This window comes from Phyllostomus discolor, chromosome 3 (genome assembly GCF_004126475.2).
Source record: "Phyllostomus discolor isolate MPI-MPIP mPhyDis1 chromosome 3, mPhyDis1.pri.v3, whole genome shotgun sequence".
Lineage (NCBI taxonomy): Eukaryota > Metazoa > Chordata > Mammalia > Chiroptera > Phyllostomidae > Phyllostomus > Phyllostomus discolor.
The window spans coordinates 117,262,819-117,287,409 of record NC_040905.2 but is presented as its reverse complement, the minus strand read 5'-3'; the positions used below and the strand labels follow the sequence as shown (position 1 = coordinate 117,287,409).

General features: G+C 41.8%; 1 protein-coding gene across 5 annotated transcripts in view; it reads left to right on the top strand.

The window, feature by feature from the left end:
* Window positions 1-2,895: 2,895 nt before the first annotated feature.
* XPO6 (exportin 6) overlaps window positions 2,896-24,591 on the top strand; it is a 117,049-nt gene continuing 95,353 nt past the window's right edge. For 2 of the 5 annotated variants that reach the window (XM_036021189.1, XM_036021188.1), the window contains exon 1: window positions 2,897-3,542. In XM_036021189.1, the coding sequence (XP_035877082.1) occupies window positions 3,540-3,542 (3 nt within the window). In that variant the 5' untranslated portion in view covers window positions 2,897-3,539. Of the gene's footprint in view, window positions 3,543-24,591 lie in introns of all 5 variants that reach the window. The other 3 variants (XM_036021191.1, XM_036021190.1, XM_028506913.2) reach the window with 3 other exon arrangements.

The window sequence follows — 24,591 nt, the reverse complement described above, 5'->3', positions numbered from 1 at the left end:
TGTACCCTGACTGGGAATCACAGACCTATATTATAGCACCACTTACATGTTTGGGCGGCTGTTATGAGGCAGTGCACAATTTGCCTGAATCTTATTCATTTGGAACTCTTAGTTTTTTTTTAAAGACTTTAATTATTTATTTTTAGAGAGAGGGGCAAGAGGAAGAAAAAGGAGAGAGAGGGAGAGAAATATCAATCAGTTGCCTCTCACAGGCCCCCACTCTGGGGCTGAGCCATGCCAGCTAGGGCTGGAACTCTTCGTTTTTGAAAAGTCATGGCCCAAAATTGATAGTAACTCACTGAAACTTTTTTGTACAAATAACTAAATGAATGAGACCAGGCAGTAGCAGCAGGAATGGGCAGGAGGAGATGGATGGGGGCCATCCCTGTGGCGCCAACAAAAAGTAATAGCCACCTTAAATCTTTTTTGGAATAGTTAGTTTCAAGATTAATATTAATAACAAAATGTTATTCAGTTGACTTGGACAAAATCCCTGAAGCAAAATTAATAATAGCAGTGATTTGTTGTATGACTCAATGTGCCACGTGTTTTGTATACATCAGACTTAATCTTCACTCCAGCCTGGCGACGGAAGGGTGGTGGCATGTTGTGGCTCCACTAAATCCACTTTACTTTGGGGAATTGAACTGACTCCAGGGAAGACTTTTTTTAAGCCAATCATAGCAATTCCATCCTCCTCCACAGTAGCTAGTTCAGGAATGGGCACTGGGTTAATTAGAACCAGCAGGATAAAGCTTATTGCTATGAGAAAGGATGTGAGGAAAAGCACTTTCTCTGTGCCCTAGCCTGGTGGCTAACTTTGTCGGAGGTCACCCTGTATACATACCTAGGTTATGAGTTTGATGCCCTGACTTGGTGGGTATAGGAGGTGACCAATATGATGTTTCTCACATTGATGTCTCTTTACCTTTCCCCCTTCCTCTCTCTCTAAAATCAACAAACGTATTCTCGGGTGAGGATTAAAAACAAAAAAGAATGAGGAAGTTTGTGACCTTGGTTGTTCTTGGCAGCCATCTTGAGGACAAGGAGGACAGCAGAGCGAAGAAGATCCTAGAGGAATGGATCCAGGGCTCTCATCATGTCCAGCTTGAAGCTGACCTATGGGAGTCACATGAGCCAAAGGCATACCTCTCAGTCTGAGCTGAGTTTCTGTTATTTCATCCAATTACACGGTGAGGAAACCAAGACTACAGTAACGTGCACAACAGACTTCAGCTTGTGCTAAGAGCTGGGACTCCAATCCCAGTCGTCGCTTCTGGAAGCCTTTGCTTATCCCACTGAACTGAGCCAAGAAAGGGCAAGTTACTTGGCCTCAGTCCTGATTTATCTGCTTACCTTTTGAGATGGCTTCTCTTGTACATGCAGTTTCTACTGTCTAGAATATTCTATGCCTCCTCTCTTTGACTAGCAAATTATAACATTTCTTTCAGGTTATAGCTTAGAAAAATGTCACTTCCTGATCACCTCCCCACTCCAACCCTGGAGATTAGCTTAGATCCCTATTAACTCTCATGGTGGTTTGTATTTTTCTTTCATCCTGTTATCACAATTATAACTGATTACTTATTGTATAATACTTTTAAAACCATTTCTCTGTCTGTTCCATAAGGGCACAAGTGTGTCTGCTTTGCTCAGCACTGAATCCTTGGAATAGTTGTTGTTACTTAGTGGGCAACAATAACTATTTGATGAAAGAGTAAGTGAAAGCTTTCTGGGGTCATGAGTTATATCAGTGGTTCTCCAAGCGTGGGCCTTGGACTTGCACCATGAGTATCACCTGGGAACTTGTTAGGACTGTAAATTATTAGGCTCTATCCCAGACCTACTGAATTAGAGATTCTGGGAGTGGGACTCAGATGGCAATTTGTTTTTTCAAAAGCATTTTAAAAACAATTTTATTTATTTCTTCGTAGAGAGAGGGGAAAGGAAGAAGAAATGGAGGGGAACATCAATATGGGAGGGAAGCATTAATGATGGGTTGTATCTCAGCCCTGACCATAATTGAACTATGACCTTTTGCTTTGCAGGACGATGCCCAACTGAATGAGCTCCACCAGGTCAGGACGGCAATGTTTTAACAGGCCTGCCAGATGACTCTGATTCACACTGGAGTTTGAAAGGCATTGAGTTATACAGATTTGTTCCAGGCTATGCAGTAGGCACATCTAGCAGCATCTCTGCTGCTACGGATTGTTTCCTGCTTCTATTTCTTAAAATCGACACTTTTACAAGTAACGTGGGTTGGAGAACAGAACAGGAACCAACACCTTCTTTGCTATTCCAGAACCCAGGATCTCTGCTGTTCTTTATGCTTGGGTCACGATTCCCACTACTGACTTTATTCTTCAGGTCTCAGTTTAAATTTCCTACTCTTCCCTTCCATTTTCTCTCAGCCCACTGCGTCTGTTGCGTTCACTTTCCTCACAGCGTTCCTCGTTCTTACAATCAAATCATTCATTTGCTCTTCACTTGTTGCTAATCCGCCTCCTGAGGGCAGGGTCTACAGCAGCCTCGCTTATTGCACTAGCCCTCGCACCTACAGAAGCTCCTGGGCCATAGCAGGGCTAACGTGTACGTGGGCTGACTGGATGTAAGCTGTACGAGGACAGAGGCTGCGTGTTGCTGACTTCTAGGCTGGTGCTTGGCATGCAAAAGATCTGCTCCCCAAAGATCTGAGGAATGAATGAGCGCATGAAGCGAAAGAGGAAGCAGCTCTTTAACGACATGGCCGCCGGCTCGCGAGGACTGGCGTCAGGCGCGGGGCGGGGCTGAGGGCGTGACCAGAGGGAACCGTCAGGTACGGCCCCGCCCTGCGTTCCCCTCCCCCTGCCCTCCGCCTGATTCCGGATTGGTCCGGTTCCAGCGCCGCAGCCCAGCGGCCGCGCCGTAGGGCCACGCCGGCCTCTCGCCACTTCCGGCGCGTTCGGGCTGTTAGTCGGGGGCGGCAGCACTGCACTAGCGGGCGGCACAGGAGTGGACTTGTGCAGGGATGCTTCCGAGGTCGGCGGTGGCTGCGGTAGGGGCTGAGGCGGCGAGGACAGCGCGGGCCCCCGGGCCTCTCCTCTAAGCCAGCCTCTCTCTAGACCGGCCCCTCCGACTGTGCTGCCGAGGCCCTTTCAGCCTCCGTCCCTTCAGCCTCTAGGCCGGGCCCGCCGCTGCTTCTGAACGCGGAGGCCGGGGAGCCCCTGCCTGGGCCCGGAACCTCCCCTCGGGGGTCGGGCCCGGGCGGGGGCCCCCGAGCTGCTGCCCTCCTTGCCAGCCTCCGATCCCCATTTCCTGCTTTTTTAGTTAACTTGGAGAGGAGAGGGTGGGTCTTGATGAATTGTTCTGGGAGTCCCCGATGAGGCGGGCCGGGGGGCTGCACTCTTTTTAGAGGGTCTCCGCGGGGGCCCGGGTGGGAAGCGGTTCTCTTTGCATGGGCGGGGGACTTCCCGAGTCTGCGGGATCATGACCTGAACTGTGAGAGCGGGACGAATCTGAAGCCCAGCTCACCTGAGCCGCCTCTTCCCCCGGCCAGCATGGTAAGTGGGGTCCTAGCCCTTTCTCTCTCTGGGTGCCCAGCCTGAGGGGTGCGACCGGGACCCCGGTACTGCTGAGCCATCGCTTCTCCCTGGGGAGGGGAGAGGCGCGTGCGGATCTGGGCAGTGACACTGGCGTGCAGGGTTTGCAGCCCCGGCTCTGTGCTCCCATCCCCCCATGGATGTCTCTTGGACTGGGAGGGAACTGGAAGCTCAGCAGGCACAATGCTTGCACTGATGTTTGCTTCTCTCACAGTGTAGCTCATGACAGCTACAGTCATTTTTTGAGGGCTTACTGTGGGCCGGCCTTGTGCTAAGTGATTGACATGTGTTGTCTAATTAGGACACCAGCCTTTTGAAGTGGGGAGACCGAGGCACAGAATCAGCTCAAGGTCACTGTTAAGTACCAGTGGCACGGTTTGGACCCAGGTGGTCTGCCTTCAGAGCTTCCGGTTAGATGCAACACACACAACTTGCTGGGGTCTTGTTGTAGGTTTGTATGTGGGGAAACGGGATTTGTGATTTGCAGAGGTCACTTACGTAGATAATAGCAAAGCAAAGTCAGGAAGATGCTTTCTTTTGAAACCCAGTCTGCTGTTCTTTCTGCTACATGTTCCAGCTTTTTCATTGGTGGTGCCTGGAAAACTCTTCATCTTTCCAGATCCAGCTCAGAGGTTGCCTCTGCTGAAGATACTTTCTACATTTTCCAGACCCATAGCCACTTTCACTACTCCCTGAGATTTGTTAAGTGTTTATCTTTTGTTGTTTAATTGTTCCTGATCCTCATCTGTCTACTGCCAAAGACTCAGCTTCCTCAAAGATGAAATCTGAACCTTTCTGTGTCCCAACTCTTGGCATGAAGTAAGCCATGGGGAGTGGGTGATGGCCCAGCCTGTGTTTGAGCACCTCCAGTGGCAACAGTGTTCTCAATGCTGCCTTGTTGACCCCTGCCAAGCTAGTGGTTTGGTTGAAAAAGGGATACAGTGACATCCTCTGAGATACAGATGTTCAGGCCACAGGGATTTTCAGAGCATTCAGGGAGGCTGTGGGTGGTGTGTTCAGGTTCTAGCAAAGAGGAGACCTAAGGCATGAAGATAAGACTCTTATCTTCATGGGGCCTACAGCCAGTCAGATACAATACACCATTAATGCCGGGCAGCACTGTATAGTAGATACCACATGTAGTACAGTGGTAGATCAGTTAAGCCGTCTGTCCCACTTTCTTCATCTACAAAATGTGGAGATTGGAATTCTCTAGTGAATAATCCAAAGGTACGAGAACATGTAGTCAGTGATGAAAGTAGTGCTGAGTATTTTTTGAGAAGATTCTGTTTATTTACTTTTAGAGAGAGGGGAAAGGAGTGAGAAAGAGACGGAGAGAAACATGTGAGAGATACATCAGTAGGTTGCCTCTCATGCGCCCGCACTGGGGGGACCTGGCCCATAGCCCAGGCACGTGCCCTGCCTGGGAATCGAACTTTTCTGTTCACAGGCTGGTGCTCAATCCACTGAGCTACACCAGCTAGGGAAGAATATTTATTTATTCATTCAGTGAGTTTGTAAACTAAAAACATAATATGAAATTTACCATTTTAACCATTTTAAGTACATTCACATTGTTGTGTATTCACCCCCAGAACTTTTCTCATCTTGCAAAATTGAAACTATACTCATTAAATACTAACTTCCATTTCCCTTTCCTCGGCCCCTGGTGACCACTATTCTGCTTTCTGTCTCTGTAAATTTGACTACTCTAGGTACCTCATATAAGGGGAGTTATACACTGTTTGTCTTTTTGTGACAGGCTTATTTCACTTAGCACGATGTCCTTGAGGTTCATCCATGTTGTAGCGTGTGTCAGAATTTCCTCCCTTTTTAAGTCTCAGTAATACTCCATTGTGTGGATATATACCACATTTTGTTTATATGTTCATCTTGTTGATTTCTTCCACCATTTTGCTATTGTAGGTAATACCACTGAGGACGTGGGTATACAAATCTTTCAAGGAATTTTAAATAGCCACTGTATGCCAGGCCCTAGGGAATGTCAGATGAACCAAGACAGACCAAGGAAGACACATTCCTCCCCTCAGGGAGCTTTGGGAGCAGGATTGGTTATTGACTAAGCTAGCAGAGCAATCTTGTATTCAGGTTTCGTTTTAATTGACAATCAGGAGAGCATTGTGAAATGACCACCTGTAAGTAATTAATTGGTAAAGTAGTTTATAGTCTGGTCTGAACTCATAATTCATGATTACCATGTGCATTTTTTCCTAAAGTAAGTTTTGAGTCACATATTTATTAAGCACAGGAGGGAGTGGCCCAGTGGACGTGAGGTGAACAGGACTCTTTGATTACTTCCTTTCTGCATCACTGACACCAGGAGTTCATCTGAGGCGTACCAGGGTCAAGGGTGTAGGTAAAGCAGGCCTTGTCCCCAAAATGCAAGGAAGCCGTTGCCTGGTTTGTGTACTATAGGAGGAGGGTCTTTTCCCTGGGGTCATAGCTCTTGATTTATTCCAGGAACTTTTTCCTCTCCATTTCCTACTGACAACATTTTTACTTTTAAGAGTATTGTCATATGTTTGAGCTTTTGTAAACTTCAGCTCTAATTAAGGTGAAAATGGTATATTTATATAGTATCTGCTCTAAGTTATTTTTTATTATTTTTTAAGATTTTATTTATTCATTTTTAGAAAGAGGGGAAGAGAAGGAGAAAGGGAGAGAAACATCAATGTGTGGTTGCCTCCTGCTCATCCTTTACTGGAGACCTGGCCCGCAACCCAGGCATATGCCCTGACTGAGAATCGAATCAGTGACCCTGTGGTTAGCAGCCTGCACTCGGTCCACTGAGCTACACCAGTCAGGCTAAGTTAGTTATTTTTCATGTATTCATTTTCTAAAAGTCATTCAGTATCGGTTAACCACACCCACCTGGCTAGGTTACATTATTGCCATTCCTACCAGAGGGGAAGGAGCAGACCTGCTCTCGGGGCACCTAACGAACATGTGGGCCCAAGGCGATCTGACTCCAGAGCCTGGGCTCTTCACAGTACGTGTGCCACCTCACGTGGAAGGGTGATTAGGAATGTCATCCAACTTTATTTTCTTTGGTTTTGAGATGGTAATGATTGGGGCGAGGGAGTATGGGATTTCCTTTAAACTAAGTGTTCCTCTAGGAGGAGGCATTTTGACATGCATATTTAGAGTTATTTTAAAAAGATTTGTAATTGCAGTACAAAATTACTAGCATAGCTATACTGCAGCTACATTTGATTAAATCATCCCTTTAGGTTGAATACTCATGAGTTCTTAAGTGATGTATTATAATCATAGAGGTTCCTGCTACTCTGCAGAGTTGTTAATTAGTATTAAATGCTTACTATGAAAATTTTGAGCAGAGTTGAATCCTTGCTTACATTTTTCAGTTTTCTTAAAAAATTGCTTTGGTTTCAAACACTTCTTGTCTTGGAATGTCACCTGTGAGTAGTCCCTGTAATGGAGGCAAAATCAGACCTTAAATTTGGCTACTCAAAGTTTTTACTAATAAATAGAGATGGACCATGTGCTGATACAATAAGGGATTTGGCTCTGTCTGTAGATAGGTGGGCAGATGCTGCTGTGGGTGAAGGTAACTGGCCTTGGTCATGAGAAGGAGCGCTGCGATCTTAGGTAGTTGGATTGTGGACATGTCTAGTCCAAGTCAAGGAACATGGGACAGCACAGCCTACCGTGAAGAGGGAGGGAATTCCTGAACATGTAGCCTCTGCTTTTTCAAACCTGTTCCCTTTCCCTGCCAAGGTTCGATCTAGTACCATTGCAGACCTACTATGTTTCAAGATCACTTACGACCTCTTTGTGCTGAATCCAATGTGAATAGTCTCTTTTCAGTCCTTCTGTCATCTGACTTTTCCTTTTGACCTTTAACAGCCACTGATTTCCTTTTTTTTTTTTTTTTTTTTCCTGAAACACTTTTTTTTCCTTGGCTTCCATGATGTTATTCTCATGGTTCAGTCTCCCTTGATTTTCTTTCTCATGGCTTTGGCTCTGACCTAGGTACTAATGAGAGCTCAGCCTTTCTCTCAAGCCTTGGATATCCACCTGAGTGTCCTGTAGACATTTTAATCAAACATCTAAACCAAACCCATCATCTTCCTCTCAGGTAGCACCTTCTCCCCTACATTCTAGTTTTCTTAATGATGTTGTTCACCCAACACTCAAATGATAAACCTGAGTCATTTTTAACTTCCCCTTCACTTTTAGTCCCCCCCCCCCCCCCCCCCCCCCGACTTTTAGTCCTCACCCTGTAGACCTGTTGATGCAGCTGCTAACTTTTTAGTGTGTTTACCCTGACCTTTCCTTCAATTCCCTCCACTTCAGTCAGGCTGTCATTGTCTCTTGCTTTCACTGTGTTGTCTTGACAGCTTCCAGGTTCTTTTTCTCCAAGCCTATCTTTTGTATTCCTGCCAGAGCTGCCTCATGGAACTCAGATGTGATCATGCACTTGACCCCCAAATCATTTAGAACAGAGAGTCCTCACTGTTGTCATCAGAGACCAAGTTTCTATATAGTGGGAAGCACATGAGTCCTGGATTTTCACAATTTCACTTACTTTTAGTCTTTTCAGTAAGGGGGAAGTGACTTACTAAGTGCTTAAAGTGATTTATTTGGAATATCTTCTAGACTTCCCAAATTGTATCCTGTTCTATAGCCACAACAAACCACTTTTCATTCCTAGAACACTGATGATGCTTTCATACTTCTCTGCTTTGGTCAGTTCTGTTCCCTCAGCTTGAATGTTCTTTTCTTCATTTTTGCAGGTGAGACCTCACCCACCATTTCCAGGTCACCATAAATACAACCCGTTTGAGGCTTTTCAGCCTCATTACTTTTACATTTATCATCTTCAATTATGGCTAGGTCTTTTTATTCAATTTTATTATTTTAGTTTGTTTTTATTATGTGTCAAACAATTCAGAAGTTTGGAGAGCAAAAATGTGAAAGGCTTCCATTCTTTCCCTCTCTCCCTTCCCCTCATTCCCACTGCAAGCCTGGGAGTGGGATTAGTTCTCTCTCTTTAAGAGTCCCCATCAGGATGAGTCTTAATGCCTCTTTGCATCTCCAGTGCCCAGTAAGCATTCAAGAGATATTTAGGTAATTGGGAGACAGGTGTGAAAATAAATCCAAGAGGGTCAAGGTGGACCCTTGAGGTTAGTAAATGATAGTAGCGGTATTTAAAGAGAGAGGTAAGATTGAAGTAGAGTATGAATATAGTTAAACACCCTGTTTTTCCAAAACCTATAGCAGCCAGCAAGCTCAGGTATTTTTCCTCTGGGTAGGTGGGAGTGGGGAGCATGTGAGCACAGGGAGTTGTTAGAACAAATGGCTGTGTATGTAGACAGTGTGCTTACTGGGATGCTCCAAAAGCTAATTGCTTCTGGAAAAAGTGCTGGGTAACAATTAGGAGTGGGGGCTGAGGGATGTGAGGGAGTTGTGGATACTGACTGAGGAAACCCACAAGGCACACAGGCGTGAGGGAGGTGAAAGGCTAATGGGAAGGGAAGAAAGCTGGGGTTTAGAGGGAGAAAAAAGGTCCGTGTGTGTTTCATCATTTCACTCTGTGCTGGCACTTGTCTGGGGGCCCTGGTATACCGCATACAGTATCTCAGTATCTTACGGTGATTCTGCAAGGTAGCTATTATCTGTCCCCATTTTATAGCTAAGAAAGATGAGGACACCAAGGCTCAGGGAGGATAATGTTAGTATCCTGTCCAAAATTACATAAGTTGATGGAGGTGAGGTCAGACCCAGAATTCTTACTCCACGGCCTATGTTTTCTTCTGTTACTAGGTTTCTTCTTAAGCTTGTGCACATTTACATAGGCATTTTTACTTGAAAGGTAGCATACTTGAAATGTTATTTCAGGAAAAACAGTATATCAAATCATCTAACCTTAAAACTTACAAAATTTACTTCATAATTAAAAGGGCAAGATGGTCAAAGTTTGTTGATAGCAAAAGAGAAAACATAATTTCTGCATATCCTCTAAAGTCTCTAATGTGATAGAGTAGAAAAAATATGACTATTGTGGGCATAGTGGTAGTTGGACCACCTTGCAGGTTATCAACAGAAAGCAAGTTTTCTTAATTTCTTATTTTCATCATAAAGAACTAGTCTTTTATTGATTTAAAATTTTCAGTCTGCCATGGGCCAGAACTTTGTGGAAGATAGATAAAAATGAATTACTAACAAAATGAAATGAAAAACATTCTTCAAAGTACAATCCCAGTGTTAGTGGATTTTTAAAAAAACTTTTATTATTTATTTTTAGAGAAAGGGGAAGGGAGGGCGAAAGACGGGGAGAGAGACATCAATCAGTTGCCTCCTGAGTGCACCCAACCAAGGACTGAATTGGCAACCCTGACACGTGTCCTGATTGGTAATTGAACCAGTGACCTTTTGCTTTGTTGGATGATGTCCAACTAACTGAGCCATACCAGTCAGGGCTGTTACTGAATTTGAGAGACATAAAGTTGGATGTTGTGACAATGCCAAATTGATACAGAAGTTTCTAAATGCTTTCAATTAATACATTTCCTTTGCCATGGACCAGGAATAGTGTGCAGACCACTTCTTGAGTAGCATTAGTTGACACCATCTTAGTTTTGATTTCTTCTGAAGTGGTGACGCCTCCTTTCTCCTCACCCTGATTTTGTGTATTCCTTACAGTGTAGTCCTGGGCTTTTTCTTCCTCATTTGCCCCTACTAAAAATTCATCCCTCCCGTAAACTCTTGAAGCAGCTACCACAGGCAGGTTACAGTGCTAGGGATACAAGGCCAATTATGATGTAGTACTTGCCTTAGACCAGGGTATAGTCTAGTGGAGGAGCTCAAGGGAGATACACAGATAACTCCATGAGGTGGCATTTTCATCAAAATAATACCCAGTGTTATGACTTCACCTTTTTACCTCACTCCTGGCCTTTTATCAGGTACTCGTCCAATATCTCCACTTGTAATAGTTATCTTCTCTGGGATGCCCCACTCTCACTTCACCTTCACTTTCTAAAACTGATAACCAGATGTTTGATTTCTTTCTGCACTTTGGTTCAGCCCATTGGGCTTAGCATATGCAGTAGTTCATTTACAATAGAGCAGCCTGCTGCGGTTTTATATGAAGGTTATAATGACAAGGAGCTCTGGTCTCAGATTCCCTGGAATGGTATAAAGGTATTTTATGAGCTAAATGAGGCTGAGAAAATTTTTTTTTCTAAATTAGCTAATAATCAGACCTGGGAAGATTTTCTTGTTTTAGAGTAACAACTGGATAAGTTTAATAAAAATGACTTGTGCTCATTAAAAAAATCAACCTGTATCAAAAGATACAAAGAACATGGCAAAAGAGAAATCATCCCAAATCCTGCTACCTTAGACTATGGTTAGCATTATCTAAATAGTCTCTATCTGTTCTTATCTTTCTATTTATTCACAGATAAGGGCAATGGATACCTAATCTAAGTAATTTTATTAAAAATTTGTGAAGATTTTTTGGGGGGTCATGCTAGTTTAGAAAAAAGATAAATTTACTATCACTTGCATTTAAAAAAAACCCCTACTTTTTGAGATATATAGACACAGGAAGTTGCACAATGAGTACAGGTCCTGTGTACCCTTACTGGGAATTGAACTGGTAACCTTTAGCTTTGCAGGATGATGCTCAACCAACTGAGCCACACTGGTCAGGGTCCACTGGAACTGTGTAGTCTTTTCATATCTGAATTTTTTGATTCCTCTCCCTGTTGGTTAGATTTTATTGTCCATTTCTAAAAAGGGTGCCTTATTTGGTGAATTAAGAAAGTCTACCTGCCTGCCTTACACTTGAAGGACATCCTGGCTAGGTGTCAAATTCTTGGGTTGCACTCTTTCCCTCAGAGCTTGTAGATATTGTTCCTCCATCTGAGGTTGAGTGTTCTGTTGACCCTTTTAATGCATTTAACGTTCATTAGCTGATCATTTTTTTTTCCAAAAGAGTTCATGGTTGCTGTATTCCTTGAATAATTTCATGTTTCAAAATGTCTGTCTGTTGTCCTTATTCATACATGAGAACCAGGCTGCCTGTAATACTCATGGTATACAGTCTTCCTAAGAAGTTTGTAGCTGTTTCTTACTGTTTTCTGTCTTTGAATGATGTTGTGTGGAAGAACTTGATTAGTCTAATTTATATAATGATCTCCCTTTACCTGAGAGATAACTTGGCTTTTTTGTATGGTTGCTAAAAGAAATCTATTTTGCTAAAGTTCAGTCACTTAGTTAAGATATCTCTTAGTATATGTCATTCTTTTATCATTTTGTCCCGGAACATGATATGCCTCTGCCTTAATGTATTTATCTAGTGCCTTTCTTTCTTTCTTTTTTCTTTAAGGTTTATTTATTTTTTAGAGAGGGGAAGGGAGAGGGAGAGAGAGACAGATCAATGTGTGGCTGCCTCTCATGTGGCCCCCACTGGGGACCTGGCCTACAACCCAGGCAAGTGCCATGACTGGGAATCGAACCTGTGACCCTTTGGTTCACAGCCCGTGCTCAATCAACTGAGCTACGCCAGCCAGGGCTATTTACCTAGTTTCTTAATGTTGTTTATTTCAGATTTCCAGTGTTTGCTGCTAATACCATTAATTATACAACAAACACATTGAATATGTATATGTTCACTTTATGAGATTGTAGTTATTGATAAAGTACTAAAAGTGGAATTTTGGGGTAAATGGTACATGCATTTCAAAATTCTTTTAGGTCACCCTGGCTGGTGTGGCTTAGTGGATTGGGTGCCGGCCTGTGAACCAAGGGGTTGTTGGTTGGGTTCTTGGCCAGGGCACATGCCTGGGTTGCAGGTCTGGTTCCCAGTTGGGGGTGTGTGAAAGGCAACCCATTGATGTTTCTCTCCTGTTTCTCTCTCCCTTCCTCCTCTCTAAAAATAGATAAATAAAATCTAAAAAAATAAAATAAAAATTCTGATAGGTAGTGCCATTTCTACAAAAGTATCTTATCAGTTTATACTGTCACTAATGGGATAGTTGCTGTTAACCTACCTTCTGGCAAACATCACTAAAATTTTTTAATGTGAGAGGTGAAATGGCACTTCAGGAATTACATGTATGGTCCTTTAGTTATGAGTGAAGTGAAATATGAGTTATTGCCACATGTATTTTTTCCTACATCAGCTGACCGTTCCTCCCATTCAGGCTTCCAAGATTGGACAAGATTGGACGTGTTCAGGGTGGTATGGCTGTAGACTAGGTGACCATTCCTGATCTCCTGATCTTTGTACATTTTTCTGTTGGGTCATACAACATTTTTTTAAATGTAATTTGTTTAAATAATGTTAGAATGTCAATTCAGGGAGGTTTGGAATAGCTTGCACATTTATTTGATGAATCTTATGCTGCTGATTTTAGTTGGAATAAGAACACTAACATTTCGTGTGTACTAACAGTGTCTGCTTGAATAAAATGATAGTCTCGGTGACAGAACTAAATAATCTGATAGTTTTCTAAATCATCATACATTTAATCACCTTCTGTGTGATGATCCTTGTGGTTAAGAAGTATGTTCCTCCCCATTTGCCTTCATATTTATTAGTCATAACATAATATAAGAACAGGTTTAACCATAGCAAAGCAATTACATTGTCAGAAAGTTATGGGGCTCACTTTGGTGAAATAATTTTTCTGGTAATCATTTGTTGCTGGGTCTGTTAGTTGGGTTTATGCACTAGAGTATGAATTTAGAATGTTAAAGGATGTATGAAGTAGCTTCATCGAGTTTACCGGTCATGCATAGGATTTCTCTAATTTTCCACTGAAATTCTCCCAGTGACAGACAGAGCTTACTACACCTGGTTAAAGGAAGGCAACTGTCCTGAGTCTGTAGGTCAGAGCAGCTATCTGTAAACCTGAGATTTCTTGAAAATTTTGCGTTGTACCTTAAACACTTATTGTTTAAAAATCAACACATAGCCCTGGCTGGGTGGCTTAGTTAGTTGGAACATTGTCCCATATGCTAAGATGTTATGGGTTTGATTCCTGGTAGGTGCATATACCTACGTTGAGGGTTTGATCCTTGGTTGGGGTGAGTATGGAAGGCAACTGATGGGTGTTTCTAGGCAACCAATCCATGTTTCTCCCTCTCTGTCTTCCTCTCTAAAATCAGTAAACATCCTTAGGTAAGGATTAAAAAATTAAATAAAAACATATTTTTTCCCTTCTTCCCTCTTCCATTCCTTCTCTTCATAGTTAATTAAAGATCCAGGCACATTGTGTTATCTTTGAGGAACACGATGGGGCCTTCATCTCATTTTACTGTGGAAGTGTCTGGTCCATGCCTCTTGAGCTCAGTGGAAAGGCATACTTTACTGAGAAGCATACTGTACTGAGAAATCACATACTGGTATAGATATAAAGAAGATTTTTTTTAAAAACACGTGAATATTTTAAAATATTTATTTATTTTTTTTAGACAAGAAGGGAGGGAGAAAGGGAGAGAAACATCAGTTGGTTGCCTCTTGTACGCTCCCTGACCAGGGACTGAACTCAAAACCTAGGCATGTGCCCTGACTAGGAATCAAACTGGTGACCTTTTGCTTTGAGGGATGACGTCCAAACAGTTGACTGACACCAGTCAGGGCTGGAGACTTCTTAAAAAAAGAAAAAAACTTGAAGGCTTTTGAAAAGATCTTGAAATATAAGAGAACTCTTGAGAAAAAGAAGCCCCCTTTATACCTCAGTAGTGAATAGATCAAAAATGAAAGAGAACTGTGACTGGCATATTCTGTAGACCCTTGGTACTGAACACTTGTGTTTTTGATTGTCAGTAAATGTCAGAGCCTTCAATAAATCATTTGCTGTTTTTAAGAGGTGTGACTTGCAGTCCCTTCAGATGTCTGGAGCAAGTCACTTAGCTGGCTAACGCGTAGGCCCAGCTGACCTCTGAGCTCAGTGCAGCCTGGAGGTTCTTTCCTCTTCAAGCTATGACTTGGGAGTTTTAAAAATCTTCATTACTTTGTGGAAGATAATCTCCCCAAAAATTCAACCAAGTGGTGATGCTCATGAAAAGATATGTGGCAGTTAAAGCTCTTAGTAGATAGAAGTTATGGATAAATTAGAAGAATGTTAACATTTAGTGTCTCGGATGTACTTACTTGAGGTGTAGGAAAGCAATTCCTAATATTGGGTGAGTGCTGTGCCATTGCAAACATTGCTCATTATTTGGAGAAAGTGGAAAACACACTTAACTCCTGGCGTGATTGCACCAGGAGTTAGAAGGGAGCATTGTGTGTGCATTTGGGGTTTACTTGGAACAGAGTTGCAAAATAATTGGGCGTTCTTCTGGCTTATAGCTATTGAATGTAAGCCTGGAAAAGAGTGAATAGAAGTTACAAACGTTTATAACTTTTGAAAGTTTCTAACCCTGTGTGAGAAGATGTGTGTCAGCAAATGAGTATAATGCTGGGGGAGTAAGTACAGAAATAAAACTTGTAGAGGTCCAACTGCACTTAGGAAAAGAAAAGCCTGGCCAGGTTGGGGATGAGAGGGCTGCATCAGGGACGGCTTTCCAAAGGAGGTGACAACTGACTTGGGGCTTGAAAGAGAAATTGGAAGTTACTAAAAGAGAGTTTGGGGCCGAGGTGAGGAAATAGAAGGGCCGTTTGTGGCAGATGGATAATACACGGAAAAGTGAGAAGCTCAGAAGCTCGTAGTGTTTAGGTCATTTCCTGGAGGTGATAGCTTTGAAATGTTGAAGACCAAGGCCTCTGCTGGGCAGCAGAGGTGGTTTCTGTGAAGGTGACTATTCCAGGAAAGACTCTGATGTAATCTGTGAGGAAAGGACCCAGGTCCTTTATTACTGCCTAGGAAACTGTTTATCTACATTCTGTTTTTAGTGAAAGATAAATTAAGTGACCTAGCAAGGATTTACTTATTTATTTAATTTAAATGTTTTATTTTGAGATAATTTTAGAATGTCAGAAGTACAGCACAGATAGTACAGGGAGCTTTTGTATACTCTTCTCCCATAGGAATTTATTTAAAAACAATAGGCAAACACAAACATTTACAACAAAAACAACAAACCACTGCAGTAGCCAAGTTTCCCAGGGTTTGCTGCCAGAAATTTAGTTCAGTTTCTGCACCTGCTTTGTTCTTGTACTGTTTGACCATTAAAGCGTAGGTAGTGATGCTATCAGAAAGTCTTCTCTGCCACCTCTTGATTTTGCTTGGTTATTATTTTCCTAATGTATAAAATATTTTGGACTCTGTGGAGTGAGTATAAGAAGACAATAATTACCACCATCTGATTCAACCTTTAATAACATTTTGGTTGTTTTCTTCTAGTCTTTATTTACTATTTAAATATGATTGATCACACTGTAAATGTAGTTTTCTTCTTCTGCCTTTTCCACTTAACATTATGGTATAAGTGATTTTCCAAATCATTAAATATTTTATACATATTTATAATGGCTGTGTAATACTGCATTGCATGGATTCTTGGGCATAGATTGTTCCATTTTTCTTTGCCACTGTAAATAATGTGATTAATGTTTTTGCAAAAAACTTTTTCTGTCGTTCAGAAAATTGCCTTAGGCTAGACTCCCAGAAGGACCCAAAGGTATGAAGATTTAAAAAAAAATGAACCTTTTATATTAAAATAGTTTTAGGTTTAGTATGAACACTTTTAAGGTACATCTTCAGATATTTTTCAGAAAGGTTCTGTGCCAGTTTATTCTTCCCACCAACTGGAGATAAATCTCCTCATCAGCACTGGGTGGTCTTAGGAAGAACATTGCAAATGTGATGGGTTACAAAATGGCTCACATTGTTGCTCAATATCTTTTTTTTTAGTAGGAAAAGTTAACAAAGTAGGTTTTATTTTTGTCTGTTTATAGGAGATAGATCCCTTATGCTTACTTTATTGCCATTAAAGTGTCCTTTATACTTTAATGTATTAGAAATGGTGGCATAACATTTATTTTCAGTCTTATGTTAGTTATTTTTTAAAAAATTGTAGTTTATAATACACATAGCATAAAGTTCACCATTTTAAAATGTACAGACCAGTGACATTCAAGTACATTCACCGTGATGTACAATCATTGCCATTCTCTATCTAGTTCTAGAGCTTTTTATCACTCCAGAGTAAACCTGTACCCAAAAAACCCATTTCCCCCTTCCTACCCCTGGCAACCACATATCTGCTTTCTTCCTGTCTCTGTGGATGTGCTTATTCTGGATATTTCATATAAATGGAAGCATACATAGTCTCTCAGTATCTTTTAAAGCAAAAAGAAAAGGTGAATTAGATTATATTAAGTTTGAATCAAATCTATGTATTATAGTTTGAAAATTAATAATCCAGCTGTGGCAACACTTTCGAATTTAGCATATTTAGTTGGTTCAGAAGCCCCATTCCTAGTTTATGGTTGTCAGTGGATAGAGGGCTACAGACCTTGGAGTAGGCTGGAACCTAAAACAGGGACCAGGATAGGAAAAGTCTCGTGATACTGGGGGAGTGAATGCCAGTTAAAGGACAGCACATTTCAAGGCTGGAAACACACGGGGAATTCCTAGAAGTTAACCTTTATAGCAGTGTGATTTGGAGAACTTTGAGGTAAGATGCTTCCCTGTGTTATGAAAAGAATAGCAACAACAGCAAATAGCAGCCTAAAAACTAATGAATAAGTTTTGTGAGAGTGTCTAATACATAATACCTGAGGAAAAGCCTGAAATTTTGCTTAAGAGTGGTATTGGGGACCAGAAGAAGGACAAGAAAGGGTCCAGGGGCGTCTCTTTCTTAGTGTTTGTGGTCTTCGCTGGCAGTTCTGGGCGGTGGGGAATTGTTGTGTTTCTGAGTAAGTGGTTTTCATTTTTCAGGTAGAATTTTTTCTTCAAAATTCCCATCGGTTAGACTAGGTAGCCACTGAGATGGAATGCTTGGTATAGATACAGGATTATACCAAGCATTTATTGAACCAAACATAGCTTCCATGGTAAATTCACAGGTGAGCAGGTCAGTGTCTTATTTTGATTAGTCTGTGGATCATTTTCCTAGAGCCTGATCCCCTTGGGGGTGGGCTGGGGTGGGATGAGGGTGCATGCGGATCAGAAAGCCAGGATCACAGCTTCCTCTGGGATTCCTCAGTCCCCACGTAGATGGTGGCCTAACTTACTTTATTTGAGCTGTTTCTATGATTAAGGAGTAAAAAGACAGATGATTTTTGTAGCAAGTGTTCAGTAAGGAGTGTACTTCAGGGTTCAGTGATTTCAATTCATTTCTAGGTATGTGAAAAATAGTATAACCTCACATTTAAGAGCAGGGGCTTGGCGTCAGTGTTTGAATCCTGGCTCTGCCACTTTCCCAGGTGTGTGACCCATGACAAGTTACTTAATCTCTCTGGGCCTCAGTTTCCTCATCTTGCTGCAATGGGATTGTTATAAGGATTAAAGGATTAATGATGTCAAGTACTTAGGATAGTGCCAGGTGTTACTAAGTGCTAAGTTAATGTTAACTTTTTAAGTTATCACCATTGAATAACTAGTTTATAGCCTCACAATATAAGGGAAAGAATTAAAGTAATTCCTGCAGCAAACATTTATTAAGTGCCTACTGTGCACTAGACCCTGACCATAGAGATGAATTGGAAGTAGCGTCTGCCTGATATACACTCCCAGGCTACTAGGAAAACTGGTGCTTTAGCAGGTAGGTTTTTTTCCTCTAGTTCTCTCTCATGGTTTTTTTCTTAAGCAAATGAATAGTGTACAAAATTTAAATGGTACAAGAGAGTGTACAGAGTATAAGCCTCTTTCTTTTCCCCTATCCCCAGAACTTCATTCTCTTCCCTAGAGGCAACTACCATTACCAATTTGGAAAAAAAAAAGTATGTCTATATGTGTGTATATGTAGTTTATATATATTCCTCACTCTGCATCAATAGGCAGCATACTATGCACACTGCCACACTGTTTTTGTACCTTTTAAGAACATTTAATTTATATTGGATGTAGTTTCCTCTCTGTGTGTGTGTGTCTGTGTGTGTATATTATTAGTGTTTTTCAGAGTCGCATAGTGTTCTGTGGTTTGGATGCACCTTCTTTAACCAGTCTTACTTTGCTGGAAATTTAGGTGATTTCCACTCTTTTGTTTTACAAACTGTGTTGACATGAAGATCCTTTTATACATAAACTTTTGAAGGAAAAAGTCATTAAAAGTGCACTTGCTAGGTGAAGTTGTCTGTGCATTATTTATTTTTCAGGTTTATTTTATTTTCATTTGACAGAGGGGGGTAGGAGAGAGAAACAGATGTGAAAGAGAAACATCGATCAGTTGCTTTCTGCATGCACCCCGACTAGGGATTGAACCCACAATCTAGGCATGTGCCGTGACTAGGAATTGAATCAGTGACCTTTCAGTTATGAGATGATGCTCCAACCAACAAGCCACACTGGCCAGGGCTGTCTGTGCATTTAAAATTTTAATTGATTCCCTCTCACACACCCCCAACTGGGGACCTGCCTGTAATCCAACCATGTGGCCTGACTGGGAATCGAACTGAAGACCTCTCGGTTTGCCAGATGACAGTCAACCCACTGAACCATGCTAGTCAGGGCTGCATTTAAAATTTTGATAGATATTGCTAATACACCTTCCATTGAGGTAACACTAGCTTATGCACTTGCCAACAGTGTTTGAGTGTGAAAGAGGTAAATTCAATTCACTATATGCAGTGAATTGACTGCAGTTAGGAAGCCCAGAAAGAGTGACCAGCCCTGCTAGGGGGGATAACAGTAAGCTTCACAGAGGTAGTGACACCTTCAAGGAGTCTTCCAGGTAGAGAAGAGCATTCTAGATAGAGGAAATGATTTGTGTGAAGACAAGGAAAAGTTCCGTAGAAGGAAAGTGACTAGTTGGGTCTGTCTGACTTCACAGGATGGGTGAGGAGACCAGGTGAGGGAATATAGGGACAGTGAAGTTCAAGGGCTAGGCTATGGCCAGACAGTGATTTGATCATCCTAGTGGTCAGGTGGCAAAGGCCCTGGGTAGTAGTGAGGGCCTTGCAGTTGAAAGATACTTGAGAGAATTTATAGGCCGTTTTTCAGCCACCGTTTGTTACCTGAAGAGAACTTTCTAGGCTTGGTAGAAAGTTCTCTTCAGGTAATAAACCTGGTAGAACCTGGATCATAAAGCTGCCAGAGGTATCACCACGCAGGGTTTTCTGTTCTCTGTAGGCCCGTAGGGTTTGGGGATAGGAATCATGGATCTAATTGTGTCGTATCGTTTTTGTATTCTTGGCAGTGCTGGTAGGTGATGTGAATAAAAATGAAAATCCTATTCTTGGGATTTTTTTTTTGTTTATTTGGTTTCTTTTTATTTTTTAAACATGTTGACTCACCAGTGAAATATATAGTAAAATGGTTTTGCTCACTTACGTTAAGGGTACCACGGTATTTACATATATTATGTGTACTTCTCACAATTATCTGGTGAGGAGAAGTGTTGTTTAAGTTTATTCTGCAAGTGAAAAACCTTGGGGCTCAGAGTTTAGAATAATTTGCTCAAGATCTTGAAAATCCTAAATGGTGAAGTCAGACATTAGATGCAGATGTGGGGCTGACTCTAGAGCTCACACCCTTCACACTTACACTGGGCAGATGGATAGGGAGTAGCCAGCCCTCTGTGCAGTGGAAGGGTGCAGGTGGAATGTGTGGAATTTCTAGTCCTTGGCTGTGGGCTGCTGCCCATTCCAAAAGAGCAGAGCTGGGTTTTGGAGTGAATCAAAACAGCGTTTGATTGCTCTCCCAGTCCTTTTCCCTGTGGTCGATCAGTGTCGGTTGAGGACAGCGGGAAGGGTGACATGTGCTCCCCTCCCAAGCTTGTTGTATGGGGGTTGGAGGCCAGTGGAAATCTCCATCTGGAGTCTCCCCTTCATTATGCAGGTCTGTGAGCAAGGCCAAGGTTCCTGGTTGGGCTGGGTAATTAGATGGGAGCCAGGTACCCAAATATTTCTTTTCTCCTGTGCACCTTCTCCCACAAACAAACTGCTGCCGTTTTGCCTTTGTAACCCAGTGAATCTCCAGTGAGGTGGAGTAAGGGACTCATGTATAGTTTCAGTAATATAATATAGTGTCTGTATTGTAGAAGTCAAAGCTTTTTAAAAGATCATATTTTTGATGACCAGGCATATTATTGAAAGTAAAACTTAAAACTGGATTGACTAGAAGTGCTGTGTAATTATAAAGCTTTTCTTTTTATGAGAGTATTTTAGTTTGTTGAGTGTATCAGACATACAGAAAAGATTTAATTTTTCTTTATATTTTAGAGACACCTATCTTAGAAACAAAGATACCTTTTTACAATAGCTGTGTATAATGTTTACTTATTAAATACCATCTTTCAGATCACAGAAATTCATTACAAAAATAAAATTATGATTTTTAATGTGCTCACCTTGGCTGGTGTGGCTGAATTCATTGCAGTATCCTCCTGTAGACCAAAAGGTGTGGCTTCCATTCGTCAGGGCACATACCCAGGTTGTGGGTTTGATCCCCGGTCAGGGCATATATGAGAAGGCAACCAATCGATGTTTCTCTCTCACATCAATGTCTGTTTGTCTCTCTCCCTCCTCTCCCATTCCTCTCTCCATAAAAGCAATGAAAAAATGTCCTCGGGTGAGGATTAAAAACAAAAAACGTGCTATGCAGACACAGAACACAGGAGAGGCCCTGTTGCAGGGTGTGGGGTGTTTTCCTCTGTTTGTGGCTGGTAGTCCTCTATGGTGGTGGGAGGGGCATTTAGAACCCCCTCAGCCAGGAAGAGTCACTTCCTACTAACCCAGATCTCTGCTTATGTGGCACCGGCGCACATTTTGCATAGTGTAACACCATTAAAGGTCCCCTGGCAGCTGCTCTCTCAGTTGTCATTGTTTATGTTGTATGGGATATGTAAGCACCCCTTGGCAGTTGGTACCGACACTCTGAGAGACTTCCAATAATGTGACTGATCGAAATGACAAAGTATTAAGGTGGTGCTGGGTGTATTGACAGGGACGTGATGGTGACAACTTAGGGGACTTTGCCTTTATAAAGGCACATCCAAACATGTAGTTTGGATATGAGAAACTCATAGTGTGCAAAGTATGACCAGAATAGTTGACATTTGCGTAGTGCTTTGTAGTAAACACGCAGTATACACACCTTATTGCATGTAATACCAGGGATGCTCTGTGGGCTTGCATGCTTTGCCTGGAGTCACAGGCTGTCCTCAGCGGAGCCAGGACTGGCTCTAAACTGCTTTTTTCTCTGCCTGCCATGCTGTGACCAAGTGCCTCTCAGTGGCAGCACTGATTCTCATGAAGCCTGTTGGTTTCTCATTGCTTGTACCAAGGGGGCCCTTTTTCTGGGCCCTCATTCCTGCCTTGGTGGGCATTCAGGGGGTTGCTGTCTGTGTCGCAGGTGGGAGCAGTATTGGAACACACTTTTCTGGGCTTTATCTTCCCTTCTCTCATTTTTTTCCTTCCCATGAGAGTGATTTGTCTCTGTTTTATTTGTGATGGGTACCGTGTGGGGAGCCTAACACCATTGGCAAACACTGTTGGCCCGGAGCAGCCAGGTAGGAGGTGGTGCACCAGATCACTGTCTGCCTTTGTGCTCCCACTCTGTCACCTGCTTACCCTCAGGAGAACTCGTTTTCCTCTGAGTTCTGTCTTCCTATTGTTGCTAGGCCTGGGGGGCAGTAAGGTCAGTTCAGTGTGGGAAGGAGGAGGCATTGCAGCTTTGTCAATCATGAAGAGGACATTAGACTTTGATCTGCACGTGGTTTCTGGACACTATGGCAGCTGGATAGGAAGGAAATGATTATTTCCTTTCCCCCCAGTCCCAGCAGCCTGTAATATAGTCTGGAGATTCTTGCAAAAATTAATGTTATTTTAATTTATTTAAAATTCCAGTTCTGTCGAAATAATTCAGGATGAAGGTGGTATGGCTTTTGCTCTTAAAGTTGCAGTTGGTAACAGCAGCTGACATGAAATGATTTACATATGAGCTGTAGGTAATTGTGATTTTAGATTTCCAACATGTGTTTACAGTGGTCCATCAGTTTCACATTCATTGATTACCTGATTTTTTTCCATTGCAAGGTAATCTTTGTCCTTACAACCTTTGAAGCAAAACTCCTCCAAACTGCTCTAAGAGGCAGAGGAGCTGTTGTGGGAAAGGGCACTGGAGGTCCTGCTCAGTGACTTTTGTTGACTGGTCCACTTTGGGCAAGATGTTCTCTCTGACCTTCATTTTCCTCATCTGTAAGATGAGGTTGGACTTCCTGTTATCCGGGGTTTGTTTATTTTGCTCTAAAGTTTCTATGATCCTATTTTAGGAATTCTTGGTTGCATACCTTGCGTTAATGTGCTCAGTTAAGTATTGGGTTGGCCAAAAAGTCTGCGTGTTTTTTCCCTATCTACCTGACCGTGGAACATTGTCCAGTGAGAAATCTCCAGCATGAAACTTTGTAAACCATGTTTGATGTTCTGTTAGTCACAGCATCTTCTCCATACACTACACAAATCTTTTTTTGCCTTTCAGTTGTGTTTTTAGCTTTCTTGAAATAATAAAGCATAATATGCTGAAAATGTTATGTACTTTCTTTCATCTTCAGTATTAAAATAGCTACATAAAAATTCACCAATTTTGCTGTTTTTTTTTTAATGCACACTGATATAACAGCTGTCACAATTCAATCTAACAGAATTGTTTTGAGTGAAGTTAAAGACAGCTAAGCGCTTCTGAAAGCCCCATCTTGCCGAAACAAACAAACTTTTTGCCTAACCCAGTATCTTTTCAGTCAACTGACTAGGCATGCAGATAAAAATGTTTCATCCCCTTGGGACATGTACCTGGGAAATAGAGCTAGGTGGGGTTGTGAAGAGAGGGCCTATTCTTAGCTAGAATACTCATTTATTTCAGACAGTTTCTTGGAGAAGAACTATTTTTCTCATTTGCTTTTTTTTTTTTTTTTTGCTGTATAATTAAAGCCTTCAGACTGGCATAGTGATAAATAAGTATGTAAATTAATATGTATTTTAGTTCCTAGTAGTATGTAGTTGATGCCCAACCAACAGATGCAAAATTTTTAATGTCTAGACTATTTAATATAATTTTTCAGAAACAAAGTGTGATGTTAAGCCTGAAGTCTGAAAGAAAAAGTAATCTTGTTCTACCCTACCTTCACTTTCTCTTTTCCGTTTGCCCAGCTGGTTTAGACAGTGAGGAGTGTGGCGGAGGGTACCAATCCAACAGATGACACTTTGAAACACTTTTTATTTGGAAATAATTTCAAGTTGATGGAAGGCTTGCAAGGAATGAGTAATACAAAGAACAGTCTTACACCCTTTAGCCAAACTTACCTGTTAACATTTTCCCATTTGCTTTGTTTGCGCTTTCTCTATGTATTTACCGTTGACCCTTGAACAATGTGGGTGTTACTGGTGCTGACCCCTATGCAGCTGAAAACGTGCATTTAACTTTTGATCTCTAAAGAGTCCCATTGTACTGGTAGGGTACTGGGGTCCTGGACCAGTTCCCTGCAGATACCAAAACCCACTGATGCCCAAGCCCTATGTATAAAACAGTGTAAGACAATGAACACAGCCAGCCCTCTGTAGCTTCGGTTGGTTGAAGTTACATATGTGAAACCTGGGGATATGGTGGGTTGACTGAAGAAAATCTGTGTGTAGGAGGACCTGCACAGTTTAAATCCCTGTTGTTGAGTCAACCGTATGTACACATGTATACATACATATGGTGATTGTTTTTAATCCTCATTCGAGGGTATATCCATCGATTCCTAACAGAATCGTTAAATTTTTAAAATCATTAAAAAATCCTAACGGATTTTTTAAATTTTATTTTAATCATTGTTCAAATACAGTTTTCTCCTTTTTACTCCCAATCCAGCCCTCCCTCCCATCCCTCCCCACTAGAGAGAAATATTGATGTGAGAGAAACATCTA